General features: G+C 40.8%; 1 protein-coding gene across 2 annotated transcripts; it reads left to right on the top strand.

Annotated features, from left to right (window-relative positions):
* Window positions 1–396: 396 nt before the first annotated feature.
* On the top strand, window positions 397–13,440 carry LOC104934055 (arylsulfatase I). 2 transcript variants are annotated; one of them, XR_003464004.1, is made up of 12 exons: window positions 397–616; window positions 3,081–3,268; window positions 4,339–4,478; window positions 4,554–4,703; window positions 6,763–6,837; window positions 6,932–7,106; window positions 7,801–8,037; window positions 8,794–8,940; window positions 9,798–9,942; window positions 10,535–11,127; window positions 11,220–12,669; window positions 12,711–13,440. XR_003464004.1 is itself a non-coding variant. In XM_019267383.2 (11 exons), exons 2-11 carry the CDS (start codon window positions 3,086–3,088, stop codon window positions 11,637–11,639), a joined length of 2,265 nt encoding a protein of 754 aa, XP_019122928.1. In that variant the 5' UTR covers window positions 416–616; window positions 3,081–3,085; the 3' UTR covers window positions 11,640–12,693. The 2 variants fall into 2 exon arrangements, 1 of the variants encoding a protein (XP_019122928.1); XM_019267383.2 differs by lacking the exon at window positions 12,711–13,440 and having other exon boundaries at window positions 416–616; window positions 11,220–12,693.
* The last annotated feature ends 1,536 nt before the right edge of the window (window positions 13,441–14,976 follow it).

The following is a 14,976-nucleotide window of genomic DNA, read 5'->3' on the forward strand; positions in this document are numbered from 1 at the left end:
TTTTACTGACAATCCTAGCAGGCCATAAATAAAATATTATAAAAATGAAGCTGTGGGCCGCATGAAATCTAAACGTGGGCTGTGACTGGCCCCCGGGCCGTACTTTGGACATCCCTGGAGACAATCTCTCTATTAGTTTACTGATGTTACAATAAAGTGGGAGCAAAACTGTAAAAATGTCTGTCTGTCTATTTATCTGTCTGTCTATCTGTCTGTCTGTCTGTCTGTCTGTCTGTCTTTTAAAAAATAACCATATTCATAAAACATTAATACAAAACTGGATTATTTATAATCTAATCCAATATTTTCCTTGCAGTTGAAAAGCCGTGTATTTTATTTTGACAGGTCAGACCGGAAAGTGTCTTGACTTTGGTCGTATTTCATCTCGGCTGTGTGTGTGTGTGTGTGTTTGAAGGAGGGAAGGAAGCTTCTTGTGGAAACTTGAGGACATGCGGCGGCTCCTGCAAACTCTCCTCAGAGCGAAAAGTTTCTGCGGAGCTGAAGGAGAAAAAGAAGGAGGCGGAGAAATGAACTGAAGACAGCCGAGCGGAGGAAGAGGAGAGGAGGGAGGAGAGGAGGAGAAGGAGCCGTTCACTCCCATTGATCCGGTATCGAGGTATTGATTCGGGCCTGGCTTTGAAATAACTCAGATGCAGTTCAGTGGTACATGTGCTGATTTTAATCATAACACCCATGAAACTTTTATTTATTTATTATTATTTTGGACTTATCTAAATCTAAATGTTAACTACTGTATTTCTATGTCAGCCAGTCAATTTGTAACTTTCATCATAATGTATTTCTATGTCAGCCAGTCAATTTGTAACTTTCATCATAATGAGTTTCATACAATAGGACCAGTCTGAGCATGAACTAACTGTCACACACACACACACATGCATAAAACTAGTGTGTGTGTGTGTGTGTGTGTGAGTCATCTTCTGTTGCCATGATCACCAGTATCTCATCTACTGGAAGTCCAGTTCAGACAGGAGTGATGGTCACCAGGCTTTAAAGCGACGTCTCACTGATGACGTTCAGACTGCGAGCTTCTCTTCTCTGTGTAAACACAGTCATGGATGATGCGGACTTGCTCATCCTTGCTTCTTCCTTTGCTCCCACAGAATAAAACAAGAGCCGGTGTGTCTAACCCGGAGAGAAAAGGGTTAAAGACTGTAAAAACTTAAAGCAGCCCTCTTTGAGGAACTCTCTCTCTGAAGCGTTAAATTACAGTTTATGACCAAAAACAAGAAACAACGTCGAACTTAAAACATTGTTGATCCATCGACTTCTAAAAACCTCTTTTTCAAGGAAGTCCTGGCCAAGACAAGCCGATTAAAACAGATAGAAAACAATATTACAACACATAACAATCGCTGTACAAGACATGGATTCAACAAATATCAGTTAAAGCAACAACAACATTTCAATCTGGATTCAAAGAAAATCAGATCTTTGAGTTTTAAAACGTTCGTTTGAGGGGGTAGAGTATCCAAACGCCGTCCTTCCAAGTTCAAGTACAAGTAGACAACATGTAAAAGTTCCCATAATCCAATATAGGTAAAAATGTTGCAGCAATAAGTTTCTCTTTTTTTACTTTTCCTTGAAATAGCAACTTAATTTAATCTTCTGTTTTCTAACCAAACACTCTACATGTGGCTTAAAAGCCAGGGAGACGTTTAGAGTCCGTCAAGAGCGACGACTGGAGGAATATTCTGCGGAATAGAAAACAACACGCACTTGTTTTCTTCAGCGTGAAGAACGCGTTTCAGTTGAGACGACATTAAAAGCATTTTGCAGGTGGTCAACAGCTTCAGTGATGGTTGACACACTGCGATAAATAACTGTATCATCGGCATATTAGATAACACAAGTTCAAATCAGCATCTTTGACCCAAATTGTGGTTGGTTGCTCTAACAAGTCATCTGCAATGGCAACTACCTGTCAATTAAAAGCGTCCACGCTCTTAATCCTGCATAACTTTAAGCCTTAATATAATGTGAACAGGTGAGTTGTATATAAATTCACCCTCAGTACAGTTGTCATGAACGGGGAAAGTAGCTACAGAGACCAAAACTGTTTTTTGTACCAGGCTGTAAACATGTTTATTTCTGCTGTGAAACATGGGGACTTATGGAGACAGACTCACTTCTGGAGCCAGCCTCAAGTGGACGACAAGAGGAACATGCCTTTAATGTCCATGTATAAACTCCCAGAAGAAGCCTTGGGATTTAAATGAGTACATATTAAGTCCATTTAAGGGTTAAAATTGTGTGTTTTAAGTATTGCAGGGATGAACAACTGTTTCTGAGGAGCTACAATGTCTGGCAGCATTCCTGCATGTATTGCTCACTGCCAGTAAATCATGCTTACATACATACAGTTTTTTGCACTTCTGTATTGGCTTCATTTTCCAACCACGAAGGTTTCTGCATCTCATGACACTTTCCATATAGAGCAGTAGGCTTTATAATATGATTTACAGAGGCCCAAAAATTCCCACTATGAGCAAGCACTTGGTGACGGTGGCGAGGAAAAACTTCCTTTTCATGATAAAACTGCTGTTTTATTTTAACCAACAGACATTGTGTCGTACTTATTACAAGTGGTAATCAATTATTTCAAGTGGCTTAATGTGTCACTTCATTTGCAGGATTAGACAAAAACAGAAATGCTGACTTCCCATGAAAGTGCTCACAGTGTAGCAGCAGTATATGAAATGATATTGAAGTTGAGCAAGAAAAGTCAGATTGCTCCGTCTCTCTGCTCTCTCCGGCTCCGTTAATGTTTTCATCACGTTTTATTGGTGTGATTTAGCTCCACAAACTGTTACAAAAAGACCTCCTCGGAGCTTCAGCTCTTTTTTACTCTCCACCAGATGGATGCATTTCAGATCACAGTTACAGCCAAGTTGGCAAGTCCATCTCAAATGTGGTTTTATGATCTACAGTTAGTCCACCACTGATGGCATGCTTGTGTGAATTTGTGTCGACTCAGACATTTCTAAGCTCGGCTTCCCCTGGTGTTTTGTTCGCAGAAGTTCCCGCTGTGCTCTTATCTTTTGTTTTTGTCGTTGTAGTAAAGATGCAGGCTGCTGCGGTGGTGGCTCTGACCGCGCTGAGTGTTTTCTTCGGCGTGGACTGCCTGACTCCTCATCGGACCAAACCGAACCAGATACAGCAGCAGGACAGAAACGCTCAGAGCAATGAAGCCGGACGGAAGAAGAAGAACCAGCCGCACATCTTGTTTATCCTCACAGACGACCAGGTGTGTGTATGAACAAGGTGGTAAATGTTAAACCAGATGTTTGGATGATCACGTCTCCAAAATACAGTTTACATTTGATCATGTTTCCATAAGAACAAGTGATTGTACACTACAAATTCATTTTATGATCATATCATTCAAATTATTGGGTTCCAAAAATACCTAATTTTGCAGTTTATTTGTTTTATTATGGTAAAAATAGAAAAGTAGGACAAGTTTATTTATAACCCTTGAACCAAAAATCCAAATTTAGTGAGCCTCGGCACTCCTGCTGTGGATCATTCTTTTGGTGGACCATGCTCACGTCTTCTACTTCTAGATCCTGGATCTGAAATCTGATTTCTTGTTTACCTTTAGCTACCTTGGAAATATTCTTCATACCTATTGAAGATCTTTTTGGCTGCAAGTTAAAAAAGAGGAATCCTCCCACCATTGACCTTCTCATTAGTATAATCAACTCTATTCGCAGCATGGTCTTCATGGCCATCACCATTCGACTATGGGGAAAAATGGGATTGTTAAACCAGGTAGACTATCTCACCAACTTGTACCTGTGCCTCCTATTTATTATCTTTCTCATTTTCCGTCTCTCTGATTAGGATGTAATTCTCCAGACCTCAAAATGTCTTCCACAATGGCGTCAGTTGATTGACTGATCGCAATTCTGTACAAACTGATTGAAAAATTTGCCTAAATTCCCAATTATCCATCGGTAAGAGGCTATAGTAGAGATTATTAAAGGGCTGCTACTGTGAGGTTTGGAGCTTTTATTAAAATGACCCGTTCATGTGGTGACTTTAACACACATGGAAACACAAACTAAAGAGTTAGGATAAAACAAAGGCTTGATGAATATGATCAAAAACTTACTTTCAGTTATCTCAATAAACAGCTAGAAATGGTAAACACGTAATCAGAAGGTCTGTAACTTGTAATAACCATCTGGGAGACGAGTATCACAAAGGAAAAAGTACTTTTAAACCGTCCATCTTTGTTGAAGTGGACTTTGTCATTACAGTTGGGTAGGATTGTCTAAATCTGAAACAGAACTCTTTCTGACTCTAAATCAGGGTTTCAATGATATTGGCTACCATAACCCGACCATCAAGACTCCAACTTTAGACAAACTGGCGGCGGAGGGCGTGAAGCTGGAGAACTACTATGTTCAACCCATCTGCACACCGTCACGCAGCCAGCTCTTGACTGGCAGGTAAAGACACGAAATACTGGACTTACTGGTGCATGTCTGTCATTGCTACATTGAGCAGCTTGAGTTTTGTTTCAGATATCAGATCCACACGGGGCTACAACACTCCATCATCAGACCCAGCCAGCCGAGCTGTCTGCCTTCACACATGGACACGCTTCCCGAGAGGCTCCGCGAGGCCGGGTACAGCACGCACATGGTCGGCAAGTGGCACCTGGGCTTCTACAGGTGAGACGGAGGACCAAGAGTCTCTTATAAAGACCCTACACTATTCTTCATCTCCTCAATGTGGCTATAACAGCTCATTGTCAACTACTACACTCAGTTTTTCATCCAAAGATATCAAAAAGTTACATTTTTATATATTTTATCATTTAGTTGATGCTCTCAGACTCGAAACAAAAGTTCTTCCATTGTAAGGTCCAACCACCTAAAGTGAAAGGTATTTACAACCCTAATTCCAGGAAGGTTGGGATGCTTTGTAAAACAGAAATTCAGCCCAGAGGACACGGCCTTCATAATTTCCGAAAACAGTTTAAAATGTGGCCTTGTCAGACCACAGCACACTTTTCCACTTTCCATCAGTCATCATCATTCATCTGAGATTAACTCGGGCCCAGAAAAATCAGCAAGTTTTTGAGTTTTGGATGCTGGATGGATATCTGCCTTTCTCTTTGCATGCTAGAGTATTGACTTGTAGATGCAGCGACGAACTGAAGTGTTCCCGAGCCCAAGTCGTAATATCCTTTAATCGTGTCAGTGTTTATTGAGGGGTTGAAGGGCATTCAATGATGGTTCACGGCCTTACCCTGTGGAGATGTCTCCAAATTCTCTGAATCTTTTATGGACTGAAGATGGTGAATCCATCAGTTTCCACTTGTGCTTGGAGAAATGTTCTTAAACTGTTGGACTATTTGCCCACACAGTCTTTCACAAAGTGGTGAACTTACTCTTTCTTGATTGTGAACAATGGACCCTTCGAGGACACCCCTTTCCTGCCTCTGATGTCTTATGCTGTAATATTTATTGATGCTTGTCCAAGGAGAATTAGAGACACTCTCAAAGTTCATCAGAAGTGCCTGAGTCTGTCTCACATTCTGCCGAACTCATCCTGGTGGATCGACTTTAAACCCAAAGATAACACCACAAATACACGCCCAGAATTAGTCAAAGAGAATGTTTTTACCCATGGAGGTGTTATTGTCAGCATATTCTAGTCTGAAGACACTGTTGTCTGTTCACGCCAATTGGAACAATGGTAAGCTTTCTATTATGTCTATGAAGGCAGCAATAGGTCTCTTCGACACTGGCCACCACAGTGTTTGAGATAGACTGGCGCCTACTGTTCCCAATCAAAGCTAAAGAATTTATACTCCCGAAGACCTCAAGGCCCACACGTGACCTTGAGTAACCTAAGGACAGAAAATTCCATAACACTGCTTTCTAGCTCCAAACACCTGGCCAATCGTTAATGTCAGATTGTCGGCTCCACCTAATCTGTTGTTGGAAAACTTTGGTGGGGGTGAGGGAGTTCCAGATGGTGACTGACCATCCGACGAGCACTGTGGTTGAAGCATCTCAACACAAAGTCTGGGTCCTCTTACCACTTACTGCCCTGTCATGTGGAAGATCACCACTGTTAGAACTCTACAAAATGATGAATATGAACACGATTATAAATATCTTGTATTTTCAGTCATTGTGGTCATCTAAAACTAAAATATGAGGTCTCTGTTCCTTCTAAGAACATTGGCAGCTAGGTGTCTTTTTAGGATTTCTTTGATACCAATATTGATACTTATACTTATCAATACTGTTATTAATACTACTGGCTACTACTCAATTTAGTGAAAAAATAAAGATATGACATGAAAAGATACATAGAAATGAAAGATAACAAATAATGTAAAGTGCACAGAGAAGCGGAAAACCCTGATCGGTACATAAATACAGATAGCAGTGTCGTCTGTACATGACCTTATCAGTGTTTTGGTGCTGACCAGCACTGGTACCGGTTTAATTCTAGCTCTCAGTATTCATCCCAAGTGGCAGCTCAGTTAATTTAACCAACAAACTGCTGAGTATAAAGATTTATATCAAAAGAAGCAGAGTCAATCAAACATTTGACAAGCTGTCCAAGTTATGTATGTTAAAGCGTTCCTGCCAATGATTTGAGACTATTCTACAGATCACTGACTAATACACAAAGAAATCACGGGTGAAAGATGACTAGCAGGATTGCAAACATGGATGTCAACAAAACCTCTCTTTGTCTTCTTTCCCCCAGGAAGGCATGCCTGCCCACGAGAAAGGGCTTTGACAGTTTCTTTGGATCTTTAACAGGAAGTGTGGATTACTACAGGTGAAACTGTGACTAAAATTAACATTAATTAACAGGAATTTGTTGTCTATTTATTGTCTTTTTGTGTAACTCACATCCCTGCATCTGTCCCCAGTTACGGGTCCTGTGATGGCCCAGGGTTATGTGGGTATGATCTCCATGACGACGAGGGTGTGGCGTGGGGCCAGGAAGGGAAATACTCGACCACGCTCTTCACACAAAGAGCTCGCAAGATCCTCGAGAGTCACAACCCGGCAGACAAGCCTCTGTTTCTGCTGCTCTCCCTCCAGGTATCATCACGATGACGAGGCTGAGAAAAATGTCAATAAAAGTTTGTAAAAACGTCTCTGGAGCTTCGCTTTGAATCAACAAACGAACAAGTGTTTGTTCTAGAGCTGCCATTCTGACAAATAGTTGCAGAAAATGGGTCAGAAACGCTGCACCGTGGCGTAATTTGATGCTTTGTTAGTTTATGTCTGGATGCGTAGGCTCGGACATGAAATAACATCGAGGCCACATGAAAAGTGTTTGTTTGTCTGCAAGCATCAGAAACTTATTTGGCCCACATGGACTGTAACCATTTGATTAAAAGCAGGCCTCACAGAAAATGGGACTTAAGGGTTAAAAGTATTTCAGCACAATTTGTTTATTGTTGATTTTTATGGGCTGCCACATCCATCTGATGTGAATTTTTGGCTGAGGGGTCTGTGAAGCCCGATGCCCTGACAAGGAATGGCAAAACAAAACAAAGAGCTTTTTTATGATTTTTTCGCTGGCAGGGAACACCGAGTTCCAACTTCTGCTCCATGAGTAAGTGTTGTGGAGCACTCTGGGTAGATGAAGAGGTCGAGGACGTGGGTTAGCTGAACAAAATGAGAGAACTGTATCTTGAAATAACTAGAAAAGCTGGTAGGAAGAGTGTTATACAATCCAGCACTCCATGAATGCACTTTCCTTGAATCTAAACTAAATGTTTCCCTGCAGGCAGTCCACACTCCTCTAAAGACTCCCAAGTCCTACATCTACCCGTACCGTGACATGGCTAACGTCGCCAGGAGGAAGTTTGCCGCCTTGGTGTCCACGGTGGACGAGGCGGTCCGAAACGTCACCTACGCTCTGAGAAAGTACGGATACTACCGGAACAGCGTCATAATCTACTCCACCGACAACGGTGCCCAGCCGTTCACGGGAGGGAGCAACTGGCCGCTACGAGGCCGTAAGGTAGAAAAAGAACTTCTTGGATTTTATATTTTCTACATCAGTTTTACTGATTATAGTCAGAATTCAGTCCATCTTCAATATTTCATAAGTCAGTGTAAGTAGTTTTGGTACTGCCCAGACAGCCCAATTGCAGGTTATATCAAAATTTTATTAGTTCAGCAATGTGGATGTGGTTATAGACTTTTAATCTTGTTCTTTCACAGTCAAAGAAGAATTTACAGAGTCCTTCCTATGTCAAAAAAGAAGTTAAAATAATTACATATCTATGAGATGTTGACGGAATATCCAAAGATCTTACTTAGGGTACTTCGAACTTTACTGGAATTAACTGGAATTTATGGGAATAAACCATGAATTTACAAAATTGAAGGTTGGCCCTTTAACGGGGAACTTAAATATAGTTGGGAAAATATATTTTATCACAATCTTGACTAAAACAACCAGATTTCATGCAGGTACACTTGAATATCTGCTATTCCCCAATCACATGCACATAGCACATTGCTTACTGCAGGGCTATGGAGGCCATGCCCCTTACCTGCACAGGTGATTTCTGTACCTGGACCACACTTTAGAGCCCAGAGCACACAGAGACTGTTGAAGCCACACATTTGAGCTTGTGGACTACATTTAATTTTCCATAATTCCCATGGAGTTTGTGATTTGGAATATTTCCCAAACTTCCCAACTTACCGCAACCTTTGCAACCCCACTTCTAACTCACTGTAACTAAACGTCCTGGCTGTGTTTTTTCAGGGTACGTACTGGGAAGGTGGAGTCCGTGGAGTGGCGTTTGTTCACAGCCCGCTCTTGAAACGCAGGAAACGGGTCTCCAAAGCTCTACTGCACATCACCGACTGGTTCCCCACACTGGTGGGCCTGGCAGGGGGAAACATCAGCAAAGTCAGTGGGAACTCAATACTCTGTTAGAACAACACGTGTAGTGAATTTTCTACCATTTTTAGCACGTTTAAATGCAGTGTTATGTTTGTTTGTACCTTTATCATTGCTTATCAAGTGAATGCAGGGTGGTAGAGGTTGAGTCGCACAGAAAAACAAACAGATTTAAGGATGCGTTCCTCAACCCGGGCCACCCAAGTTGAGCGATCACTGTGCTGTAAAGCTTTTGAGAGTACACTGAATTTAGGTTGTGTATGTTTTTTTCTAGTTGCGGTGCCAAAAAGCCACTCAGTGTCTCCCACTGACTCCATAATAATACAAGAGTTTATTTGTTGTCACGGTTAGAGATGAATGTGGAGTTCCATCTACGTTAATCCCTTTTGGCCTCGGACTGTAGTAAAATTCAGGTTACAACGCTACTGTAAAACTTTATTTACTATCATGTAGATAAATGTGGTCTTGACCTATTATTACCTATTATGATAAGCGCACTAGTTCTAAGCAGTAGCTCCATAGATGTTTTGTATTTGATTCAGACATAAATTAATAATAGTAGAAGTAAAGTCTGTGTACAGCTCCCAAAGAGCTTTGTTGGCATAGTATGTAAGTAGGTTTGCACTGCCAAAGTAGATAAGCAAGACTAATCCAGAAACTCGATAGCCACTATTACCAAAGGAAATTTATTATTATTCATTCCCCTGTGGTAAATATAAGTATTTCTTAAGGCAACATTAATACAGGAAACACGTGGACTGTTTCGCAGTACTTACTGACACAAGTCCTGAAAAGGACTTCAGGGTGACCTCTCGTTACTTTCCACGTGACCTTAATTCGCTGTGATATATTTGTTTTCCGCTCAGAGTCGAGGCCTGGATGGTTTTGATGTCTGGCCCACCATCAGTGAAGGGAAGGAGTCGCCCCGTCAGGAGATCCTTCACAACATTGACCCTCTGCACAAACCTGTTAAAGGCGCGACCTGGGCTGCCAGCACAGAGGGAGCCTCAGGTAACCGCCAGAACTGTCAGGAGTCGTTCATTAAGACACAATAAATATGTAATTTGTGAGATTAATTAGAAAACTGCTTACAAGTTGTCAACAACAACTCATGTTTATGCTGATAAATGTACACCGTTGCCCATAAAGTTGGAATAAAATTATTTAATTTGATGTATAAATAGGAATAAAAAGAGGAATGTGCCTGAAAAGATAATTATTCCAACTTTATGGGCAACAGTGTAATATTTGTTGTAGTTCAAAGTGCGTTTTGCTTGTTCTCACTTTTTTAAGTAGATTCTGTTTTTAGCCACGATAACAGTCACTGAAATATTTGTATAAATACTAAAAACTTTGGTGATCCTTTCACTTTTAACCCAATACCATCATCATTAAAAAAAAGAATTTTAACCTTCAAAGACATTTGGAAATTAAGATAAAAAGGAAACATGGTAAGGAGAGATGTAAGGAAGGAAGATATGTAAGCAGTAGTATCCCCTACAGATAACTAAGCAATGGAATAAAAGTAATTTTATGTGTTAGGAGATCTCACACAGCTAAAGGCAAACCTTAAAGGAGTGTTCACTTCATATTTCTCATTCAGGAACAGCAGGCCGGGACATTACGAAGCCAAAGAAGAAGGTCCTGAGGCACCAACCAAAGCAGAAGTCAGCGTTCAAGTTGAAGACGCCCAAGAAGTCTAAACCAAAACCTAAATCCAAGCCTCTTCCCAAACTGAAGCTGAAGCCTCCTCGAAAATCAAAACTAAAACCCAAACTCAAGACAAAAGTCTACCCTCAGAGCCAGAGACCATCACATTACAAACTACGCCTGAAGTCGCCCTCCATTTCGGGAACATCTCGCCCTAAATCACAGCCTCAGGTCCAACCAAGTTTTAAATCAAAATCCAGACAAACCATATCCCAGAACCACAATCTGTCACGGTCAAGACCACCTCAACCAAAATCCAAGACGCAGCTCGAATTACATTTAAAGTCAAAGTCCAAGAGGACAGTGTCCCGATACCAAAATATGTCCCAGCCAGAGATGCTGCTGCCCACATCCCATCCAACGCCCCATTTGTGGCTCCAGCCTTCCCAGCCAGTGTGGGACACATCAATCCAGGCTGCCATCAGAGTTGGAGACTGGAAGCTGCTAACAGGAGACCCAGGCCATGGAGACTGGGTCCCTCCACAGGTACTGCAACACATTTAGACCCATTTTAGTGGAGTTTTTTTACTCTTGACCAAGAAGAACATACATAATTATATCATAATTTTGATCCTCAGGTGCTTCCCACTTTTCCTGGTTCCTGGTGGAGCCTTGAACGTTCCATCGCATCCTTCCACAAACCCTCCACCCACAAAAACATCTGGTTGTTCAACATCACAGCTGACCCATGCGAGCGACGGGACCTTTCAGACCAGAGACCAGACGTGGTTCAACAGCTGCTGGCCCGACTTGTCCACTATAATCAAACGGCCGTGCAGGTTTACTTCCCGCCCGACGACCCACGAGCCAATCCCGACCAACACGGCGGAGCCTGGGTACCCTGGGTGGACGAAGAGGAGGATGAGGAGGGAAAATATAACGGAGTGTACAAGAAAGGTCGGAACAATAAGAAGAAAAAAAAGAAGAAGTGTCGGTTGTGCAAGCTGCAGACCTTCTTTCTGAAACTGAACACCGGGATGATGTCCAATCGGATCTGAGATTATTGTGTCAGAGACATTTTGAAATGTTCTTTTTATATTGCCAATGAGACAAAGTGGGAGCCAGGGGGGTTAATTCCACTACGTTCAGTCGAAGTGAAACACTTTCATGTCTTTTCACTGGCTTCACTTTCCCCCGTGTTCCTCCAGAATGAAAAAAAAATTCACGTCGTCTTATTACTGTCAAATCTGAGATTAGACATCACTGACAGTCCATCTGGATTCATGAGAAGACTCAATTCAGGCTTTTCATTGACTTTTAAAGGATCAGTTCACTCCAATCGCAATCTTCTCGCAATATAGCAAGATAGCGATGTTGCCAAGATTTTTGTTTGCAACAGTTGCTGGTTGCAAGTTGTTTCCAATGAAAATCTTCAAAAAGGTTATGTCTGGACTTCACGGATATACAAACAGTCCAATTGCCCCAGACTTAACCTTTTTGAAGAAAGATGACCTGGATGACTGAGAAACTTCACAGAATTTCCAATGAAAACTGTCGGCAGTGAGTAACTCCTGCACCTTGTACATTGTTTTAGGAAAGGAGCATTGTTGTTGAGATAGGTGCAGGGATAATCGGTTGGTAGTGGTAGAAAATCTCATCGAAAGAATGTGAAACTATGTGCGTGTCCAGACACTACTGAAGTAGTAGCATGAAAATGATTTTGTGATTCTCAATGAACTGACCCTTTAAATTAAATTTTGATTTCTACCTACTTTGGTGGTAAGGTGGTTTTTCCCACCCCTGTTCTTCACTGTCGTGATGGCTGTTACCATCACCTGATTTAATATGTGACTTTAGAAATGATGTGTCCATGTTATTGTTATTCCTTTTTTTAATTGTTGTGACAGAGTTCTCGATTCAAGGACCGACACTGTGTAGCAGTTACATGTTTTTTTGACACTGTAAATGATTTGATTATGTTATCTGTCTTTAACTTTGAGCAGAATGATCCAGAAAGGATCAGTGTGGAGTGATACACACAGGTCTTTATGTATGTTTACACCAACAGTTCATACTTAAACATCCCAGGTTTTTGTTTTGAAGCAAATGTTTTGCCTTAAACATCCCAGGTTTTTGTTTTGAAGCAAATGTTTTGCTTTTTACGGTGAAAGTGCATGATTATGATAATTATTTCTATGATTACTTAAAGAGGTTTTTAATAATTTGACATTTTTAGTTACACATCACAGTGAACGCAGATGTCTATAATGTTTGTTAGAAATACTTGTGATATGTTGGTTCTCTTTAGGTTTTACTGTGTCTGTTTGAATGTATTGCCAATGTGACTATGAATTTCCAGTATGTAGTTTTAATTCTGTACATGCTACTGTGAACAGCAGAAACTCTCATGTTATTTCACAACCGTCTCAGCCCTGTACATGGTTAAAACAATAGTAATATTGTTTTAGAAAACTCCTCTACAACACTTCTTCCAAAGTTTCTTCTGATACCCGTGTGATGATCCCTCGAGTCCAATGAAAACAAACCCAAAATGAACCAGTTGGACATAAAGTTATTATTATTCAGAAAGGCGGAGGAAGTAAAACATGTTACAGCTAATATTTTACCAGCATTAGTAACCTCTTTGAAGTAAGATGTTAGTTTTCTCCATTTGAGCAAGACACCTAACCTCTAAATATTTCAGTGTATTTGCTCAATATCTAACAAACCACGAACGACCGCGGCTGCTGTAGCCCAGTTCACTAAAGCACACGGCAGTCTACAGAGTGTGTCTGAGACATGGTTCAAGAGGACGTTTGATTTCTCCACCCTGAGTAAATAAAGGTGAAATAAAATTAACGGTGACTCTGTCTCTCTTATGTTTGCTGGAAACAACACACCATTCATGAAACATCATCGGCATGTATGTTTGAGGAGTGTTTTTAGTATTTTTCCAAGTCAAGTCACAAAGCTTCACGAGCAAATTTAAAGTATTTCACGTCTCTGAATGCCGACTGTTGAAGTGACGCAGTTCATTTGTGGAATTTCACCAGATTTGTCTCGCAGATCTTGAGTAAGCGAAGCATAATTAAGTCCTCGTTTGTAACTGAATCAAGACAAAGTTTCAAGTCAGCAGCTCTGATTGCTATTCATGGATTTATCCTAAATGTGTCATAGCCATATAAAAATATGTTGCATACAGTGTTTCATATTAGAAAACCGATGCACACAATGGGTATAACCACTAGGTGGAGGCAGATGTCTACAATGCCTGCAGATTGGCAGTCTACTGAGTCTAAAGGGACACACACACACACACACACACTTGGGCTAAAAAAGGATTTTCCACGCTTGCTGACACCTTCCTACTTCACACTGTTTCCACAGAGGAATAATAGATTTGGAGCTTCTTTCATCCCAGAACACAAGTGGGATTATGTAATCCCCTGGGATTAAAATATCATGATTCAGGAGGCAGTTTGACTACTGATGCTGCTGAGAAGCTGCCGTTTGATGCCCACTACCAAAAGTGAATACAGTTCATAAATATTTGTTGATGCATTTTAGAAGAAACACTCAAAATTGACATTAACCTAAATGCTAAAACAAGAAGAGGCCGGTGGTTACAATAATTACAATACTTCATATTTTCCCTGTTTGTATCCAGCTGTGTGGACCGTTTTAACTTCATCTGCAGAGGTTTTAAGATATTTATCTCAGAGATTTCTGCCAATGGAAATTAAACACTCTCAATGTTTCCATTAGACTGAAAATAACAGATTAATAAGGAACATTTAGTTCCAATGAAAACTGATCAAACTGAGCTAAGCATGGGTGTATGCAGATGAAATGTGCCGAGGTCATAAATCAAGAATTTATCGAGTGTTTTTGGAGATTCTGGTGGCAAACATTTGTTCAAGCGTGAAGCAGTGGCCATGAAAACTGGTGAAACTGAATCGAATCGAGTGCACCAAAGGTAGAAAAAGTTTAAAAATTCTACACATAGTTATTTCAAAGGATAAAGGCCGACCAGATTCAGTATTCATGTTACTATCAAAAGATTTCATGAAAAGACCAACATCAAACGTGTTGGTCTTTTTGACTTCCCTCCACTGGCTATGGCTTCGACTGTAGATGTAAATCTTCAAACGCGGGTCACAAATACAAAGTTTCAAGTTTTTAAAAAAGGTTAAATGATTTTCTAAAACAGTTGGGCACTGTAGTTTTTAGTTTACAGAAGGTTTTAGCACAAACAGAAGGAACTACTACTGTAGCTTGAGTTGTTTATTTATTTAGAACCACACGGGTGTGGCTGTATGGTGTCACCTTATCTTTACCTGTGCACTTTGTTGGCAGGACTCAGACAAAGAGGGTGAGTTAAGCTCCAATATTTTC

This window comes from Larimichthys crocea, chromosome II (assembly GCF_000972845.2).
Source record: "Larimichthys crocea isolate SSNF chromosome II, L_crocea_2.0, whole genome shotgun sequence".
Taxonomy (NCBI): Eukaryota; Metazoa; Chordata; class Actinopteri; family Sciaenidae; genus Larimichthys; species Larimichthys crocea.